General features: G+C 32.1%; 5 protein-coding genes across 9 annotated transcripts; 2 read left to right on the top strand and 3 right to left on the bottom strand.

Moving 5' to 3' along the window:
- Positions 1-577: 577 nt before the first annotated feature.
- LOC100800345 (ras-related protein RABE1c) lies at positions 578-4,193 on the bottom strand. 4 transcript variants are annotated; one of them, XM_006597217.4, is made up of 9 exons: positions 4,042-4,189; positions 3,689-3,802; positions 2,761-2,833; positions 2,573-2,673; positions 2,020-2,085; positions 1,818-1,915; positions 1,136-1,198; positions 968-1,060; positions 578-864 (listed from the first exon to the last, which is right to left on the bottom strand). In XM_006597217.4, exons 2-9 carry the CDS (start codon positions 3,759-3,761, stop codon positions 784-786), a joined length of 648 nt encoding a protein of 215 aa, XP_006597280.1. In that variant the 5' UTR covers positions 3,762-3,802; positions 4,042-4,189; the 3' UTR covers positions 578-783. The 4 variants fall into 4 exon arrangements, with proteins under 4 accessions (XP_006597280.1, XP_003547410.1, XP_040865804.1 ...); XM_003547362.5 differs by having other exon boundaries at positions 3,887-4,112; XM_041009870.1 differs by having other exon boundaries at positions 968-1,198; positions 4,042-4,193.
- An 838-nt stretch (positions 4,194-5,031) lies between these two features.
- On the top strand, positions 5,032-7,573 carry LOC100807097 (small RNA-binding protein 11, chloroplastic). Of its 2 annotated transcripts, XR_001385083.2 has the most exons (4): positions 5,037-5,194; positions 5,298-5,343; positions 5,418-5,524; positions 7,423-7,573. XR_001385083.2 is itself a non-coding variant. In XM_006597216.4 (3 exons), the coding sequence occupies exons 1-3, from the start codon at positions 5,274-5,276 to the stop codon at positions 7,468-7,470; spliced, it is 225 nt and encodes a 74-aa protein (XP_006597279.1). In that variant the 5' UTR covers positions 5,032-5,273; the 3' UTR covers positions 7,471-7,573. The 2 variants fall into 2 exon arrangements, 1 of the variants encoding a protein (XP_006597279.1); XM_006597216.4 differs by having other exon boundaries at positions 5,032-5,343.
- Positions 7,574-8,494: 921 nt separating this feature from the next.
- Positions 8,495-9,385, bottom strand: LOC100803534 (histone H2A). The gene is made up of 2 exons (XM_003547367.5): positions 8,990-9,385; positions 8,495-8,879 (listed from the first exon to the last, which is right to left on the bottom strand). Exons 1-2 carry the CDS (start codon positions 9,197-9,199, stop codon positions 8,640-8,642), a joined length of 450 nt encoding a protein of 149 aa, XP_003547415.1. The 5' UTR covers positions 9,200-9,385; the 3' UTR covers positions 8,495-8,639.
- Positions 9,386-13,505: 4,120 nt separating this feature from the next.
- LOC100797700 (histone H2A) lies at positions 13,506-14,381 on the bottom strand. Its single transcript, XM_003547357.5, has 2 exons — positions 14,038-14,381; positions 13,506-13,927 (listed from the first exon to the last, which is right to left on the bottom strand). The coding sequence occupies exons 1-2, from the start codon at positions 14,245-14,247 to the stop codon at positions 13,688-13,690; spliced, it is 450 nt and encodes a 149-aa protein (XP_003547405.1). The 5' UTR covers positions 14,248-14,381; the 3' UTR covers positions 13,506-13,687.
- A 5,221-nt stretch (positions 14,382-19,602) lies between these two features.
- Positions 19,603-20,419, top strand: LOC100305705 (uncharacterized). The gene is given in 2 exon segments (NM_001248626.2): positions 19,603-19,898; positions 20,009-20,419. Coding segments are annotated over 2 exon segments (450 nt in total). The 5' UTR covers positions 19,603-19,688; the 3' UTR covers positions 20,249-20,419.
- Positions 20,420-20,804: the final 385 nt, after the last annotated feature.

Raw genomic sequence — 20,804 nt, 5'->3', positions numbered from 1 at the left:
TCTGTCATACATTAAAAAAAAAAAACCTTTGATTGTTATAAGAAATCATTATAAACTTTTTAAAATTTCTCGATTGAACTATCTTACCATAAAAAAATGTTATACTAATAATAGCATATTCCTGTATTAAAGAGAAAAAAATTATGAAACATATAGCAAATATGACAACTTATTTATTTATAGTTAATGGAACATTTAAAATGTTTTCACTATTTAGATACAAAATATAAAGATTATTCTTAAATTTGTTAGTTTTCTCTAGAAGTTTCTCATTTGATGACAAAATGTCAGTTATCGCATGATTGATAAACATTATTAAAATGAAAGAAAAAAAAATGCATGGAGATCTCGTGTAACAAAATTATAATGACCTCCTTTCTAGTTTTCATAAATAAGTTCAGTATAATTGTACTTATATGAAATATAAAATGTTGTTCAAAGTAGATATATGTATAATCTATCTAAAATATAAAAGAGCAAGAAAATATTTGCTTAGCAATATTTAACATGAAATAACTAGTGTAATTTTTTAAAACTAAGAATGGGGTCGTCTATAATTTTATTAAGTTTTAAAGAATATCAATGCAATTATCCATTCAAAATATCAACGATCAATGGATTTGATACAATCATATCTAGCTTTGAATTAATATATAACTTAATCTAGGAAAGAAACTATTAAAGAATGACAGCGTAAAATGCAAAGCACGAATCATCATCAATTTATCATCATGCATGTATTTTCCTCCTTCCTTCTTGTTCTTGGACAATAATGTTGCCTCCTCAACCACAGCAAGCTGACTTTTGTGCAACTTCCCCTGCCGTTGCCTGATCTTTTTGGTTGTCGATTTTAATTCCTGCTGGCTGCAATGAAAATATGGCGAGACATTCAACACGATGGAGAGAGAAAAGGTTATTAATACAAATAAACTTGTCCTTGAATTCAAGAAAGATGAAATTCAAATACCTCTGCCTTAGAGTCAGTGTCAGCAAGCCTTTGTTTTATATCTCTTGCAATAGAGAAGAAAACTTCCTCCACATTTAGATCTGTCTTTGCACTCTGCAATATAAATTTTTTCTGTTGGCGATGATAAAAAAAATTAAGTTTCCACATTTTCACGTAAGCATCACTTACTGTTTCAAAGAATTTGATGCCATACTCATCGGCCAGTGCTTGGCCCTTGGAGGTAGGCACAACCTAGAAAGAAAAGCAAAGGCATACATAAATCCAAAAATCTCAAAGTTGACAAACATTTGAGAAAGAGAGGATCCCGAATGTTACTAATTCAATCAATGGCATCAAATCAGAAATAATCCCTTTAACCACATTGCTCTCTATCTCAAACAAAAATGTTTCATTTGCTAATGGTCTAAAACATGGTTCCTCTAACATCATTAAGCATGTTTGTTTAAACTTTTGGATTTGCGAACAGATGTTACGAGGAGAAAAAACCAGTTTCAACTAAAAGTGGTTTGAAAAGCACATGATTAAGTGTGCAAACGTGAATTGGTGTGTTGTATTGACTGTTAAGGGCATGTTTGCTTTCCCATTTCACTATGTGGGCACACTTTACAAACTTAGTTTTATGAGAAACTACAAATTCCAACTTGTCCATTTTAGGTTTTAAATGAAAAAACAAACACGCTGCATTATGGTGCAATCAAGACTAAATCTTGCATAATAGTAAGAAGAAAGTATATTTGATGATAATAATGGGTCATTTCATGAGCTCCATTGACTTAGATCTGCACAGAATAGGTGCATCGAAGTTCCTAGATACTTCTCCTAGAGAGAAAGGTCCCAGATGTTTGCATACCCGTTTGCTTTCATCCATGTCAGCTTTGTTCCCCACCAGTATTTTGTTAACATTATCTGAAGCATGCTGCTCAATGTTACGAATCCAATTCCTGATATCTGAAATTGGCACAAGCTGGATGATTATTCCAAATGAGAAAGCCTTTGAAGAGAAAAACACATATCTCAAAATTCTAAACCAAAGTAACAAATAGAAACTTTACTGTTAAATGAAGATTCGTCTGTAACGTCATAGACTAGCAATATGCCCATAGCACCACGATAGTAAGCTGAAAAAAAAGGGAATTCAGTAAAGGCTTGGCACAAAATAAATTGCTCGATAGATACTCAAATTTGACACAAAGCTTGGAAATCAATGAAGAATAAAAGAACTCTACACTTACAGCAATGAAATAGTACCCATTCAAATGGATATGGAATTTAACTCATGACACGTCAAACAGAGAAACAACAGGTACCACTAGCTTGAAAGTTCATTTTAGATAATTCAAGAAGAAACTCACTAGTGATCATCACATTAATCACTGATCAATTTTGAATTAAAAAAATCAACAAGGGAGACGTTCCCAAAAACTATTTTGCTTATAAATCTTACATGGTTGGCAATTGAGACAATAGGAACCCAAACAGAAAGTGGAGACTATTTATTTTAGGCTTAGGCATGGGATAAATCCGCCTATGGTTTCATATCCGATCCCAAGCTCAGGTAAAGAAGAAGAGTGGTGTTAAGGCGTCTGCAACTAACATAGAACTTACCAGTTGTAATTGTTCGGAACCGCTCCTGACCTGCAGTATCCCAAATTTGGAGCTTGATCCGTTTTCCATCCTGCTCAATGGTTCTTATCTTAAAATCAATGCTGCGCCGGGAGGGTAGACCTTGTGATGTTAAGGAAACTTCTGGCAGACAAGATTCTACAATTAAATGTTAAATTGTGAAAACTCACCCTATGGTTGTGATGAAACTAGTTGTGAAAGAACCATCAGAGAATCGTAGAAGAAGGCAACTCTTTCCAACACCTGCAACCAAGAATAACCAAAAAAGGTTTGTGAAAATTAAGGAATTTGCATACCAATGCACATCTCTTGCAGTTTCTATGGCCACAGTATTTTTTAATTTCTTTATGTTACTATAATACTTTTATTCTATTCCTTGATCCTCTAAAAAGAAAATAAACAGAGAGGATGGAATATCTATGACATATATACTGTAGTAAATGAAAATAATTCATGTGAAACGCCAAGCTACGGTCATATTTCTTCTTCCCAATGGAGTAAACAGATTAAAAGTACGCAAGAAAACAAAGCTAAAAAGCAACTTCCGTTGCCATGTTTTGGTTTTTTTTATTTTCCCACTAAATAATCACTCAAAAAAAAAAAACTCTCTAAAGAAGCTGCAAAATAAAAAGTGGTCATTAATTTAGTACAAGTTGCAATAAAACATATCATTGTCAAGGTAGAGAGGGGCCTAACTATATACGATGGAGAAGTTATCCAATATGTTCAGATATCAGACTATGATAAAACGGAATTGGGAAAAGTTCGGTGGGCACCAAACTCTGAAAAGTATAGATATGATAAATAATATGATCTGAGAGAGAGAGAGAAATAATATTGACGGAGTGCTTTTTATATAGATATGTCTGTATAACATCACTTAACAGAATCTCCTAACTGTATCACGGTAATAGAAACAATTATTCAAATACTTGCACAAGCTAGATCATGAAAAGATTAAAACTCTAAGATTAAATATACTTGCCTCAAAATCCAAAATCAACAATTCGAGACAAAAATCATGTCATTTTTGTTTGCAATGTTTTGTGTTTTCATAACCTGTAGGAACAATCGAGGAAATCATGAGGAGTGACTTACCACTATCGCCAATCAAGAGAAGTTTTATGAGATAATCGTAATCCGCACGAGCTCTTGCCGGTGGAGCAGCCATCAATTTCTCGTGATTTCAACACTGACGAAGTCTATTCCTATCTGCATACGATCCAAAAATAAAGGGAATTATTTTCGAGTTAATTCGCACACGGAAAAAATGGAATGCAAGAGAGAGATAAGAACCAGATCCGAAATGGAAAGGAAAATGGGAGAGAGAGAGAGGAGATCTCCAAGGTTCAACTGAAGAACCGCCGGAGATTTTTAGAGAGAGAGGAGCGATGTCTAAGTTTGTAGTTTTTATTTAATATTTTATATAACTTGGAGTTTTTTTTTACAACCTTCAACTAGGGAGCTTTCCCCGACTATAGAGGCACCCTATTTGTTGTAAGGCTGTTTCCAGATTCAGATTCATTCATTGTTCTAAAATTATCATTTTTTATATATTGTAGGCTCCAAATATTCTCCATAAGGGAGTCTAACTTGTTTTTTACTTTGAGTTTAATGGTCATAAATTATAAATTGATGTCATTTCATCACAAATCATAATTAATATGGTTTTTTTTATTACTAAAAGTATACCATAGGTTATGCAATTTATACCTAGTAATTAATAAATTTATTCAACATATAAAGCTAATGAATAAGTAAATTTTATAATAAAAATATAAGTGAATATTTTGATTTTCCTTTTTGGGTATAAGTTCACAACTAGGTACGGAAGGGTTCAACAGGAGAGAGATTTTTAGTTTCTTGAGAATCTTGAGAATTTTAATTTCTCATATTTAATATTCATTTTAAAAAAATCTCATAAATCCTTTATTAAATTAATTATTTTATACCTAGAATTAATATTCAATTTTTCTATATTAATTATATTTAGTTCGATTAATCTAAGATACAATTTTTGAAATAAAATTTCAAATTTAAAATATCAATCAATCATTTTTCTTATAAAATTTTGATATTTAATACAATAATATATATATATATAATAAGATAAATTATAAAATTCTATATTAAAATATTATACTTGTCTTTGTTTACCTCTTAGATCCAAACAAATTACTATAATTCATCCTTGTCTTCAAATCAATAAATGTTTTTCACAAATTTTTCAAATAAAGACCTTTATTTTCAAACTTGTTATTCCTTAACTTAACAAGTTAATCCTAAATTTATTTATTGAAAAAACAAAAAAAAGTTTCCTTAGGTTTTAAACATCTAATTGTGATCTTTCCCATTAAAATAATGTTAAAGTTAGAAAACACCCAAATTAAATTGAATAATTTATACCTGTTTTCTTTTATTATGGTATACCCATAAAAGTACTTTGAATATTTTTCAAAACATAGCCTATAATCAAATTACCCAAACAAATCCTTGAATTTAGACGTTGTAGAATCCTTTGACGAAGAAGAAGCAGGGTAAACATTAAAATCAATCGGAAAGTGGAGATGTCACGGAGAATCGGGACAAAGCTCTTCGTCCACAGTTAGGGTTCTTCTCTCCTCCCTCTCTTCAATAAATTGAAGCCCAGCCCCTCTCTCACCATTGCTTCATTTCATTTTTCATGATTATGCTTTACACTACACAGGAGCAGCTCAAGAAGTTGTTCTCTCCATTCGGACTAGTTACCCAAGGTGTGTTTCTGTTTGTCTTGCGCTTTCTCTCTCTTCTCAAATGCCCTTTTGCTGACTCTGCCCTTATCATTCAGCTGATCTAGCTTTGGATCCTATAACCAAAAGGCCCAAAGGGTTCGGCTTTGTCTCCTTCAAATCTGAAATTGAAGCGGAAAAGGCTTTGAGAGCCATGAATGGCAGGGTAATTTTCTCTTATCTATATCCACTTTATTAAACAAAAATGTGCTAGGCATTGTATATTGGTATGCTTGGATTAACTACATTGTTGTTGTAAGTGACTATGCACTGAAGGTGTTTGTTGAAATGACCGATTGATTGGTGATTGCAATTTATAAAGATATATAATATTCGTGTGGATTTAAATCCTTAGTTCGGTTTATAGTTTAGCTTTCCCTATTTGTGTCTCTAATCTCTATGACATGAACAACGTATCCTTGTTTGCCTTTGTCGGTCCATGGAAACATTATTGTACTACCACATCAAGTTGTAGTGAATGCCTTTTGGCTGCATTTATGATTATGGTAGACTTGATGATTTTTTTAAAAACAAAGTTAATTACTCTAAGCTACTTGATTTCTTTCGCAAACTACTTATGTTCCATGTTAGGACTTCCATTGAGTACCCTTGTTTGATGGAAAGTTGATTAATGGCTACTTTGGAAGCTGCTTGCTTGACACATGAGGAAGACATGTAACATTGTCCTCAACTTAATAATCTGCCTCAAGTGGTGGTAGCTAGATTGAAGCCATAAAGATGGAAAATGGATGTAATTATATCTTCCTTTAGAGAATAAATATAATGTATTTCAACGCGTGGTAAATTTATTGGGTTTAGGCATGTGTACCCATGCCGAAAATTATAATCTAAATGCGGAATATATTCACTGCATATCAATGTTTTTGTGATCAACAATCTGACCATTATTTATTTATTTATTATGAGAGAAAGCTCTATAATTATAATGCTCGATTGCTCGTTGTGAGTTTCTCATGAAACACCATTAAATTTTTTTAGTTATGTACTTAGGGTCTGTTTAGATAAGTTTATCCAAAAGCACTTTTCGGATAAGGAAATAGGAAGCAAAAAATAAAATGAGCTTTTACATAATCTAAAATTAGATTATTTGTAAGTTAAAAAACATCTTTTAGAAAATCTATATGTGAAAGCTTCTACAAATTAGTTGTTTAAGTTAATTTTAGCTTATAAAAAAACTCATTTCATTTTTTTTTCTTTTTATTTTCTTCTTCTAAAAGTACTTCTAAATTTTTTTTATCTAAACAGACCCTTGTATTTTTCTTACCTTGCATTGATAAAAATACTAGAGTTATGATATTTAGACACCTCTATGGCTCTATATATTATACACTCTATTAACACCTATTATTTCTCTTTGTTTCTCTTTTTTTTTTCTATCAAATCATACTTCTTTCTTTCCCTATCTAAGTGTTAACATTTATTTGGTGTCCAACAATCTTTTTCCATACTGATATTTGTGTACCATCATAGTCAAAATCCTGTCTTGTAACCCTCTACTATTATGATATGTATTCTGTAAAAGGTTATGTTGTGTCTCTCGTCTTGTCCCCTTGTTGGAAATGTCCTGTGCATGCCTAATTGTTTCTCTAAGTCATATGGAAAGTAATTATAGCCGAATGTTCATCTCTTACACTGCATGGCTTACCGTAGTTTGATAATTAATGATCATGTTTGCCTTTACACACATCAAGATTGTACCATTTTTGTTATGCGGCCTGTATGATAGATAAAAATTTCAAGAAAAGGCTGGGACATGGAAATTCTTAGCCATGCAAGCATCTAGCGCGGAAACAGAATCAGTAGTCTTGCTATATCTTTGATATTGTCTGAGTTGTCTAGCTTTCTCGTACAGAATCAGTAGTCTTGCAATATCCTTGATATGCATCTTTGATATGTTCTTAGTCGTCTAGCTCTCTCGTTGTTATCAATGTACCCACTAAATACTAATAAAAGGAATCCTAGGCATACACATAGCACCTGTATGTTCTATCGAATTGACTTTTGATTGTTCAATACATAATTCTTATTTCCTGCATGGTGCAGATTGTTAGTGGAAGGCTGATTTTGGTTGAACTTGCAAATGAGAAATGACCTAGAAGAGACAGTGCCTTATATACAGTGATTACATTCATCAGATGTAGACCAAAACTTGATCAATCAGAGTAATAAACCAGCTATGCAATATTTTTTCGTATTCTTCAATCTTCTAACAAGAGGCATTACATTGTGAGAATACAGTATCCAATTGAGACAGCGGTGCAAAAGATTTGCACGATTGGATTCTGTGTTGCTTTAGCATTTGATAATTGTCTAAAAACAAATTATCACGTTACTTTTAAACATACTTGCATAAAGCAGAATAATACTTGTATTCGGTTAGGGAAAAAAATAAAACAAAATACTATATCTTTAATATAATCACTCCTGAATAGTACTAAATTGGAATTGAGGAACAAATGTCAGGGTTGAATGAGTTACACATCATTATTACACAATTCCAATGAATCCCATTGCTTTCAATCTTTAAAATGGTAGTGAGAAAACCCATAAGCGCATCGAAATAAGTTTCCCTCCTTCCATTAAAATTTACGTGGCAAACAAATTCATAAACCAAAAAAGAGCGGGACCACTTGCTTCCCGTTGCGTTGACCCCTCGGAAGATTTTACCAAGTGAATGAAAAAAAAAATAGTTTCAGTGTGCGTCTGTAATTTTGTATAAGCATTGAGAAAATTCATTTTGAACATACTTGAGTAAAATGATTTATAATAAAACAAATTAAGATATACAGTAAAAATTCTCATTCAATGCAAAAGTTACTTAACTTTATTTCAACTCAATCATTTCTAATTCCAAATCTTTCTCGGACAATCTACATGAAACGAATGATATGAAAATTTATCTAAAATTAATTATGGATTCAAAATCAGTTATCCACTAGTATAAAACCAAGCACACTCCTAATAATAACAAAACAAGTTTGATCTCAAACAAATGAAATTTATTACAGAAAAAGGATCAACGAAGTTAGAAAAATAAAAAACATTTCACTTCCCAGCAACTGAGACATGCACCATAACAAAAAGCACCATAGGAAGACATTCTGACCCCCAAAAAAAAATAAAGAAGATTTCATTAATGTAGCAAACTCCTACATGCGAGACGATAGGAATTACAGTGTTTGCAATAGATAATTTTTTCTTTCACATAAAAAGCATCTAAAGACTGATTTACATATTCAAATAAAATAAAATAAAAACACTTAAGCTTTCTTAGGAGATTTGGTAGCCTTGGATGGAGATTTAGGTTCCTTGGAAGCCCTCTCGGTCTTCTTAGGCAACAAAACAGGGTTAATGTTTGGAAGCACGCCACCATGTGCAATTGTCACTCCAGCAAGCAATTTCCCCAACTCCTCATCGTTCCTCACTGCCAAAAGCACGTGTCTTGGAATAATCCTGTTCTTCTTGTTGTCACGTGCGGCATTCCCAGCCAACTCAAGCACCTTCACAATCCATACCCACATTTCAATTTCGCAAAACAAAAATTAACCGTAATCAATCAACATTAATTGAAGCAAATTAATTTAATTGATGTAGTGTTATGTCATGTTACCTCGGCAGCTAGGTATTCGAGAACTGCAGCCAAGTATACGGGAGCACCGGTACCGACACGCTGAGCGTACCTTCCTTTCTTCAAATAACGGCCAATTCTTCCGACGGGGAATTGGAGACCGGCTTTGACGGACCTTGAAACCGGCTTCTTCTTTGGGCCGCCGCCCTTTCTACCTCCGGCGCCCTTCTTGATCTTTCCGCCAGCGTCCATTTCGGAACCCTAGAATTTGGGTGTGGATTGTTAAAAGAGGAATAATCACAGGTGTGAGAGCGATGGGAAGACGCGTTGGCACGGTTCTATGTTATAAAGCTTTGGACACCTTCACGAGGATCCAGCGCAGAAAAACGTGGACGCTTTGATCAGAACTTATCCACGGCTAACGATTGTTTGCTTGGCAATCCGTGTCCTTCGGCACCAGCCAATAAGATGCCACTGTAGGGCACACACTTTGATTTTTTTTTCACATAATTTTTTTTTTTTACCAAAACATGATACTCCCCTGTTATTTATCAATACATATACATGTCCTGTTATTTATCAATACATATACATGTTTACTTTCATGGGGTAAATTCGGGTTGGGAGTCTAAATTTGCACTGTTTTTAAATTTTTTTTTTGCAAAATCCGTTGAGAATTCGCGTCTCTCGGACCCAAATTCTCAACGTGATTTTTTATTTTTATTTTTTTAGAAAAATTAATTTTTTTTAAAGATTTTTAAAAATGTAAATAAAGGAAATTAATAATATTAGAGAAGATAATAAAGTTTAAAATAATTAGTTAAAAATACTATCATTGAAGATTTTTTTTATTTTATATATAATCTGAAATGAAATACATTAATATTAAAAAAAGTTAATTTGTTTGATTAGAACTTTCAAAACAGTAAGGATACCTATTTTTTGAATGACCTACTAGCTTGTAAATTGAACAATATTTTAGTTGACCTATTTCTCTCTCATTCATATTAGTCCTTAATTTATTGATTTTGGTCGATCTTTTTTACTTCTCCTCATAATTGAATTCACACATAATGGTGGTTCTTCCTATAATGACCAATAATCATAATGACACATGTCTACTAATGACACTTTATAGACACTAATTTTATTAAATTCCTTTATTTTGTATTTTTAAAAATCTTTTAAAAAATTAATTCTTATAAAAAAAAATTAAAAATCAGGTTGAGAATTCGGGTTGAGAGAATCCAAAATCTCAACGAACTTTGCAAAAAAATAAAATAAAAAACACAGTATAAATTCAAGTCTCCCAATCCTAAATTTATAAGCATACATGTAATGGTAAATAATGGGAGGAGTTGTATGTTTTGGTAATTTTTTTCTTATATGTTTACCAAAAAAATCCACACACTTTTCTTTTCATTTTAAAATGAGTTGAGATGTGAGGATAACAACATTTAAAACTAAGACATGCAATGAACATGTTTTATTAATTGAAAGAAAATAAAAGAATAAATAATATATTTATTAATCAGTGTCTAAAAGTAAATTTTATTCATTAAATATTGTGTAAAAAAATATATGCATTAATTTTTACTAACAAGAAACATTTTATTACGGTTTGAATTAATAAGATGCTCATCTTTTCTTTAATGATCAAATAAATATGAATTCATTTTATCCTAAAATTTTAATTTCAAATAGGAAAAAAAATAACATATAAATCAGTGTATTAAAAGTACTCCTTTCATCTCATTATAATGGTCATATAAATGAAAAAAATTATCTCAAAATAATTATTATTTTAACTTTTCAATATAACATTAATCATTATTTTTAATGATATCTTTTATATTATTAATGGTGGACGATAAAATAAATAAATGAATTAATGATAATAAAAACTTAATTTTCTAATTTTTTTATCTATTTATTATTTTTTTTAATCCGTACAAAATATAGTGACAACATCATACCAAGCGTTAACAATAGCAATCTTAATATCAATGCATTTTTCATATTAAAATCATTCAATTTAGATTTATATTAATATCACCTTTATGTAGGGCAGTCCAAGCATAAAGTGATTACAACTTAAGCTTTAATCTATCAATAAAAAAGTATTTATTCATTAATTTTTTAAAACAAAAAAGGTTACATATACAAGCAAAAAAGTCTCGCATACAATTCTCTTATTTAAAATAAAAAAAGTCTCTATCAAATTTTGTTTTAGGCCTTACTTATTTTTAAGTTAACATGTCTTTATAAATTTAACTTTATATTTTAAAAAAAAAGTTATAAATTAATATCTATCAAATTTGAAGTTATATATTTTTATCTAAATTTAAACTTTTGTATAAAAAAATTCTAAATATTCAAACTAATATGATCATTACACAAAACTAGATAATAAACTCATTCCGTATGTAATTATATTAAATATTTAAAGAAAGAATTTTATTATTGATAATAATCGTATTTCACTCCTCTAAACGATAATACATGTTGTCTTAAAAAAACATTCAACTCGTTAAACTTTAACTTGGGATTAATATTTGGTTGAAAATTAATTATTTTCATCACCACCAAATTATTTTTTAATTTGAAAGAAGAGTTGAACTCTGATTTTAAAATATTTACGGTGTTTTTGTTTTTGCATTAGAAACTTAGGGTGTGTTTGGTTTGGTTGTTTTCTGTTATCATTTTCACTGAAAACTTAAAATAGTGATGAAGATGTGTTTGGTTGAATTTTTGAAAACATTTTCAGTGAATAGGAAACAAGCAGAAAATGAAAACAATGAAATCTCATTTTCAGTATTTTCAGTTGAAGACAGGAATTTCGTAAAATAAAAACGCGGTGAAAAAAATATAATTTTAAGCAAATATAAAAATACAAAAAAGACAAAAATTTAATATATAATAAATTTTCAGTGTTTTTATTTCCTAAAAATAAAAAACAAGAAGTCAAATCAAACATATTTTCAGAATTCAAATCTTTTAAAAATAAAAACAATTTTAAACCAACGTTCAAGAATATGTTGTTTTCACAAAACTATGCTTTGGAATGCATGCCCACAAAGTGAAACAAAAAACAAACATGCTCCTAAGCAATTCAAACACACTACTTAACTAACCGAGTTAACATATACGTTATGTTTAAATTTCCATTTAAAATGTGGTGTACGAATTTTAAGATAAACTTAATAATTTACAAACTCAATTTTACAAAAGAAAAATCTGGATGTTTGCAATAATAAAACAAACATGCTAATAATATCATGGAGTGATTGTAAAATTAAAAAATGATAATTAAAAAATTATAAAATGAAAATAATTAATTTTATAATAAAATTATTATTGCAAAGTATATTCACCGAATTTGTTGGTTGACACGTAATGATAAGTGTTTGTTTAGAACTAAAGATGAAAATAAAATATAAATAAAACAAAAACATAGGAAATACATAATTTTAAACTTCATTTTACTTGTGGGTGATAAAATTGGTTCAACAAAAAGTACGAGAATTTACTTCAATTAGTTAGACAAGTTATGTGACTTATTGTAAATTATTTTATATTTATTTTTTATTCTTAGGAATAAAAAATGATATATATGATAACTTAAATACGGATATAACTTAAATTTAAGTCATGTAAAATACTAGTCATGTGAGTTTATTATAAATTTTGGTTATATAAAAAATAAACATTTATCATGAGCACTTGTTAAAATACTAGTTATTTGTATTAATTCATTTCCATTTTCATAATTTTCGGATTTAAATTTAAGAGCAGTGAGTATTGTGATGGCCTATAGGTTAAAATAAAGTGGAACCATCAATTATAAACTAATTTTTATCAATTATTTCAAATTTTATAAACTTGATTTATTTTATAAAAACTTATTGAACTGATAAATTATGTAATTTTTAAGATATCATTTTACTAGTTGACACCTCACTGTATTACCACAACAAAAGTTGACACCACACTAGCAAAGCTAGAGTCAACAAATTTAAACAAGCACCAAAAAAGAGAAATTCGGCAAAGCAATTTCAAGTGGAAACCAGGTAAATATTCTGCCTTTCCATCTTATCATAACAACAAAATTTCAAGATGAAAATTTTTAACCGTTCAAGCTACAAGTCAACGCTATGTAACTTGCTGATTACATCCACGTCAAACACAGTAGCAACGAAACAGTCCATTCAAATTGACTTTCAGTCGATCTAAAGTCTATAGGATAGCAAGACGGGGAGAGCCTGCACTAGAACTGAGACTCAATTTGACATTCAAACCTGACATTACACTCTTGCCACTGCCTTCAATAGTGCATTAAGGTAACATACTCTCTACGTCCATTTCTTTATTGCATCACACATACACCAGTCCAAACTCCAAACAAGAAGTATGATGAAATTAAAATCAAATTCTGAGAAACTCTCATCTAAATAGTTTTCAAACAGGAGTAAAAAAAAAAAAAAACGATTGCAAAGGCATTCAACAATGTAACATTTCACAACATCTCGATTGAGAGAGAGAATGAGAAAGGATACAATTATACGAATATAAGAAAATTAAATTAATCCCTTACTGAGAACTTGCTGTTTCGACTAATTGAGTGAAAATGCAAAAAATAAACAACGATTTGAGAACTACAATTATGGTGATAGAAAAAAGAACCTAAACACAGATTTACATTGTGCACACTAAATAGAGAACAATAAACTAATAAGTCAATTAAGCCTTCTTAGGAGATTTAGTAGCCTTGGATGGAGATTTAGGTTCCTTGGAAGCCCTCTCAGACTTCTTAGGCAACAAAACAGGGTTAATGTTTGGAAGCACGCCACCATGTGCAATTGTCACTCCAGCAAGCAATTTCCCCAACTCCTCATCGTTCCTCACTGCCAAAAGCACGTGTCTTGGAATAATCCTGTTCTTCTTGTTGTCACGTGCTGCATTCCCAGCCAACTCAAGCACCTTCACAATCCATATCCACATTTCAATTTCATAACACAAAAATTAACCATAATTAATCAACATTAAGTGAAGCAAATTAATTTAATTGATGTAGTGATATGTTACGTTACCTCGGCAGCTAGGTATTCGAGAACTGCAGCCAAGTATACGGGAGCACCGGTACCGACACGCTGAGCGTACCTTCCTTTCTTCAAATAACGGCCAATTCTTCCGACGGGGAATTGGAGACCGGCTTTGACGGACCTTGAAACCGGCTTCTTCTTTGGGCCGCCGCCCTTTCTTCCGCCGGCGCCCTTCTTGATCTTTCCGTCAGCGTCCATTTCGGAACCCTAGAATTTTAGTGCGGATTGCGAGAAGAGGAATAATTGCAAGAGCGAGAGTGATGGTGAGATGCACATGAAAACGCGTTGGCAAGGTTTTTATATTATAGAGGTTTTGGACACTCCGTCAGGATCGAATGAAGGAAAAAGATGCTGACTGTTGGATTGAACTTTATCTACGACTCAGGATTACTTGCGTGGCGATCCGTGCAGTTCGAAAACTGGCCAATGGGGTACGCGATACTCGTTTCTATCGGATTTTCATTCTTACCTTTTTTTTTTTTTACACATCCATTGCAAATTCATATATATTTGAATATTAAAATTTAGGTTTAATTGTAAAAATATTCTCTCTATTTATCCCAATTCACTAAATCCGTCTCACTGTAGTTTAATTCACCAGTTGAGTTATTTGTTTTTTTTTAATTTGATTATTTAACTACTCAATTCCAAAATTTGCAAAATTAGGCGTTGATTGTTAATGAGTAATGTTTACATGTCATAATCTTATTATGACACGTGGTAATCAATGTCCAATAAGATTATAACATGTGACAATGAACGTACAATAGGATTTATGATATGTGGTAGTCAACATTTAATTTTGGGGATGAGGATTCAAATAACTAGATTAAAAAAATGGAAAACTTAATTGGTGAATTAAATTACATAAGGGAGGACCGATTTAGTGAGTTGAGATAAATAGGAATACTATTTTTGCAATTAAGCCTAATATTTAAAAGAGATGATTATTATAAGATATCTTTTTATGACCTGATTTCATAATGTCCTTTTCTATTTGATATTTTTTTTCTTAAATTTTTTTGCACATAGTTCTACAACACACAACTCAAATAAGTTATTCATCTTGGCACAACAAAAACTTGTATAGCTATCTAGTAAAAAGGGTTTACATTGATCAAGTGTCTTCTTTAATTTCCAAATTTATTTATTTGTGTGATAACATTGGTGAATGAAACACTTTCACATTTTTTATGGAAATTTTATTTTTTATACATTTTAAAGGTGGAGATTTTGCGTGAAGGGCATAAAACTAATAATGTAACTCTTTGTTAGTCACCTTTAATCTTTTGTTCTCCACTTCAAGTTCCATAATGGATTTCTCCATGTTGATTTGCAACTCAACAATTTGTCATCCAACTTTTCCATTGTCATTAATGCTTTTTAAACCTTTTTTTCTTTAACAAAATCAATATGACATCATAGGTTTCCCAAGCAGTGTTACAAACCTACTTAATGAGCCATTTTTCACTTTCTATATAATCTCTATTGGCTTCTCGAAGTGAAAATCAAGAGAAGCTCCCTCACAACACCAAATGGCCACATGCATAAGGATCATGATTATACTTAAATTCCATGGGTATATGCCCAAAAAAAGTCTACAATGGAATATAGTAAATACTCGCTAGTTGGAAATAAGTCTAGAGTTAAGGACTAATAAATTGTTATATATACATACACATGCATGCGACACATCCACATGTATGTATCGTGTGCGAGAGAGAAAAAGATTTTATGCTTGTATCGATGAGATATTTAAATTGATATCTACATATAACTAATAATTTAATTATGAAAATAAAATCTTGAACTTTGTGTTACATACTTCCTTTGTAAACTTTTGTTATAGAGTCATGTGCCACTCATCCACCATTTTTCTTTCCAATCATTATTCACTTTATTTGTTGGATATTCACCCGTCCATGTCCTAACCTTAACATATACAAAAAAATTAATATAGTCAAATTATGACAATCCATTGAATAAGTGTGTTAGATAGAGGGTGAGCAAAAACTCGACATCCAATCTAAACTTTAATGAACTAAAGATGAATAGATGATTTTTGAATGAGTTTGTCCGATATACAAGTTGGAGTGAGTAAAAAGTGAATTAGAACAAGTAGTGCTGAGGGGGTTTGATTTTGGATTTTTAACATCATCGATAATCAAACCCACCCTACAAATCATATTTTAAGTTTATATGCCACTAATCTCATGTCACACCTTGCAAAGCACCTAAGTGTTTAGGCATCCTTTATCTTTGTACACCTATTTCCCATTAAATTATGTCTTTAGCTTGTTGGTTCAATTTATCGTGTCTGTCACTCTGTTAGAGTGACAATTATGAATTGCAATTCCTATCAATTAGAAGCCCATGACATTGGTTTTAATATAAAGTAATTAAATAATAAACATAACCACATATAGCCTCTTAAACTTTTCCTTATTTATATGGGTAGCCTTTTTTTTTGCGATCATTTAATTCATATCAAGCATGATACACTGCCACACCAACACGCCTGTTAACTTATTAGCAAGTGTACCAATTTTATTACAAATAGTAAATATTAAAATGGAAGTGCAAGTGTCGAATTCACAGAGAGACTTTGATTGTACTTTAGTGATGCAAACCCAATTATTAAGCAATGATGTTGTCTAAATAGGAAGTAGTCCTAGTAGTGGGCACATCAAGTTCTTGAAGAAGCTTCTATAGCCATAGTATTCCAGTAGTGGTTATATAGTAGTGGTTATATAGCCATTGCCCCATACTCTGCCTTAGTTAATGATCTTGCTCATACTCTACCTAAGTTAATGATCTTGCAATTATTGGTTGGTTTTTGAACAAAAAATAGACTAGGTAAACACTTATTGATTTTTTGTCTAGTGTATCTCCCGTCACCACCCCAATTAACATGACAGAAAGTAGTGAGATTGCGATTAGTATACTTTGTTAGATGAAATGGTAGACTTTAAATAACACACAATGCACTTCAAGGCTTGCATATGCGTGATGTTGAATTGCATATGCTGCGGCACTTTGTTGGTAGAAAGAAATCAGAAATGGAAGGTCGGATCTTAGAGAATAGTCAGCAACAATGGTGATATTTTTAGGGGGACATGGTGTTGCATTAGTCACATACCTTTCAAGTTTACGAGTATAAGCAAGAAATGAATTTGTCTATATCATGCATGGTAATTGGATTATGCGAGTTTAATAGGTAATTGAGTGGTGGTATTGAATTCCACTGGATCTTTTTGAATCCATTGGATCGTGAGTAATGTTAATTAAGGATATGGCTTAATTTGACATCACATATAATAATTGAATTGCTTTCTTTTATTCATCAAAATAAATATATAAAAGGGTATGTGTATTTATTATGGTTTAATTGTGATCTATATATGTCAACCCGCCTACACTGGGTTACATTCAATATATGTTAAACTTATTACTTTTGAACAAAGTGTGTTGAGAGCTAAATATTTTGCCCGTAGCTCTCTCAAAGCCCATTATATCTCTTCTTCGCTGTGGCTGGCTGTTAAAAGTGTTTTCTGTGAAGTTCAACTCAACACTTATTGGTTGTTGTTTGATGGATCCTCCATCAATTTTTGGCGGGACAAATGGCTATCCCCGCCTATCATTGAAGTAGCAAATTTCCCTGTCCTTTTTTAGCCTCACATGAAAGCCACAATTGATCTTTTTATCCATAACAATTCCTGGTTGGTTCCGATTTGATTAAAAGCATGTTTTCTGAGTTAGCCAGGGAAATTGAATCTATGGTTATCCCAATTCATCATGCGGAAGATAGGTTTCTTTGGAACAACTCCAACAATGACCATCTATATCTCAAAGATGCCCACTGTCATATTCAATAGTTTGTTGCCCCTCAATCTAGTTTCAAGGACCTCTGGCACACTTAGATCCTGACTTCAGCTTCTTTCTTGCTCTGGCGAATCATGCATGGAAAGCTTCCCATTGATGACATGCTTTGGGAGAGAGGTTGTCACATTGTCCCTATGTGTAACCTCTAAGAGGGTGCTTACGAGTTTTACGAGCACTTAATTTTTCAATGTCCTTTCTCTGTTAGAATTTGGAACTGGGTTTAGTTTTTGGTTAATTGTGTGATGAGGCTTAGCTCTAACAATGAGCTTATGTCCTTCATTTTTGCGGGTTGGTCCAAGCATGTGCAAGACATCGCATTGGCAATGACTACTTTTTATGTTTGGACGATATGGCACTGTAGAAACAACAAGTGCCTCAATAACAAAGCCATCTCCTTCGAGTGAGTTATTGCGTTGATAATTGGGAAAATTAAAATTACAAGCAGTGCTTATTCAGCTAGTATGAACTCTTTTATCCAGGAGTTTGTCATCAGGAAGCAACTTGGTATTATTGATCATCCTAGGAGAGCAGATCACATTTCTCTAGTCACTTGGAACCCCTTTTACATGGATGGGTTAAGTACAACTCTGACAGCTCGACTAATGGCTTTCCTTGCTTAGCGGATTGTGACAACATCTTCAGGGATCATTCAGCTAACTGTGTTGGTTGTTATTCTCGAAATTTGGGTATAAATAATTCCTTTTTTGCAAAGCTAATGGGTACCATCTTGGCTATTGAGATAGCTTTTAATAGAGGAGGCTTGATGAATCTTTGGCTATAGAATCTGATTCAGCTTTGTAGTTCAATCCTACAACAACCCATAATTAGTTCCTTGGTTTTTGAAGAATATATGGTGTAGTAGTATAATTTTATCTAAACAATTGCATTTTGTGGTAAAACTTGTTTGCATCCAAAACAAAACTAATTTATATGAGAACTTCCATTGATGCCCTCATTAAATTTTATGAGGAATATATATGATTTTAAAAACTGCAGGTTCAAATAATTTGTTTTTTCATGGGTTTGATTTTGCTCCCAATGTGTTCTGTTTCCCAAATACTATTTTTTAAATTTATTCAATCCAAGTTGTTAATAGTAAAGCTTTTCATTTAGACAAGTTTAGAGTTAATAAATTTAATGTTTTCAAATAAATATTTGACGAGCATAACTTATTTTCTTATTCAACTCATAGTAATATTCTTAGTTAATCAACATCAATTATTAAACTTATTATTGACGATACAAGATTTAATTTCTTTTATTGAAAAAGAAAAACAAAATAATGTAAATATTTTCTATTCAACAATATTTTCTATTCTTACATTTTTAACCAAACCTTATTTATTTATTAATGCATATTGTTAAACTTTACTTAAATTAAGAAGTATGTGCGTAATGTTAAAAAAAGACTTTTTAGTTACTATTAATTAATTTCCATTAAAGAACACATTTAAAAATTGAAAGTGCACAAATGGAAAAAGAAGAGTGCGTGACAAAGCAGCACTCCATTGGTTAATATGAAAGCACACGGATCGCCATGTAGCGAATCGGGAGCCGTAGATAGGATCTAATCCAACCGTCCACGTATGTCTCAAAGCCGGATCGCTGTAATGACAACAGCAGCGTGGAAAGCTCTATCTATAAAACGGTGCCAACGCCAATTTCTTCTCTCATCCATTTCTCGCAACAACGCTTAATCTCTCTCATTCCCCATTTCCTCACCTCCTTCAACCGCTGCTAAATTCTAGGGTTCCGAAATGGACGCTGGCGGAAAGATCAAGAAGGGCGCCGGAGGTAGAAAGGGCGGCGGCCCAAAGAAGAAGCCGGTTTCAAGGTCCGTCAAAGCCGGTCTCCAATTCCCCGTCGGAAGAATTGGCCGTTATTTGAAGAAAGGAAGGTACGCTCAGCGTGTCGGTACCGGTGCTCCCGTATACTTGGCTGCAGTTCTCGAATACCTAGCTGCCGAGGTAACGTGACATAACACTACATCAATTAAATTAATTTGCTTCTCTTAATGTTGATTGATTACGGTTAATTTTTGTGTTGCGAAATTGAAATGTGGATATGTATTGTGAAGGTGCTTGAGTTGGCTGGGAATGCCGCACGTGACAACAAGAAGAACAGGATTATTCCAAGACACGTGCTTTTGGCAGTGAGGAACGATGAAGAGTTGGGGAAATTGCTTGCTGGAGTGACAATTGCACATGGTGGCGTGCTTCCAAACATCAACCCTGTTTTGTTGCCTAAGAAGACTGAGAGGGCTTCCAAGGAACCTAAATCTCCATCCAAGGCTACCAAATCTCCTAAGAAAGCTTAGATTACTTTTTTATTTTCCATATTTAATTTAGTGTTGTATATCGGTGTTTAGGTGCTTTTGGTGTAACAGGATATTTTATGTGTTTCGAAAACACTGTAATTCTTGTCCCAATTTGTTGCTTGTAGGAGTGAGTTTGCTTCGTTAATGAAAAGTGGAAACCCCCTTGTTTTCAATCAACATTCTCTCTACCTCCTTTTTGTTTTTATTATGAGATGTTGATTCAGTTGCATTGAAGTGAAGTAATTTGTTTAGAAGCGGTGAATAAACTGAACTTTAAGTAGTTTCGTGCTGAGTTCCTATGGGCTTGGTGTAGACTGTAACTTTATTTGAATTAAACAATGTCCGTTTTGGCCGATGTCGTTTTGTTGGTATTCATTTGGATACCTATAAATCTGTCCAATGTCAGGTTTGGTAAATGTATAGTAGTTTTGAAATTTCAAAGGTTAATAAATGCGTTTTCAGATTGATGAATGACATCTGTTTATGTTGAGACCTGACAATGACGAAGTAGGTGTTGACTGGAGTTTGTTTATCTTCATCTTCGGAACCTGGAATT

The sequence above is a fragment of the Glycine max genome, chromosome 15, assembly GCF_000004515.6.
Source record: "Glycine max cultivar Williams 82 chromosome 15, Glycine_max_v4.0, whole genome shotgun sequence".
Taxonomy (NCBI): Eukaryota; Viridiplantae; Streptophyta; class Magnoliopsida; order Fabales; family Fabaceae; genus Glycine; species Glycine max.
The sequence above is the reverse complement of the archived record's forward strand: the minus strand, read 5'-3'. Positions and strand labels throughout refer to the sequence as shown.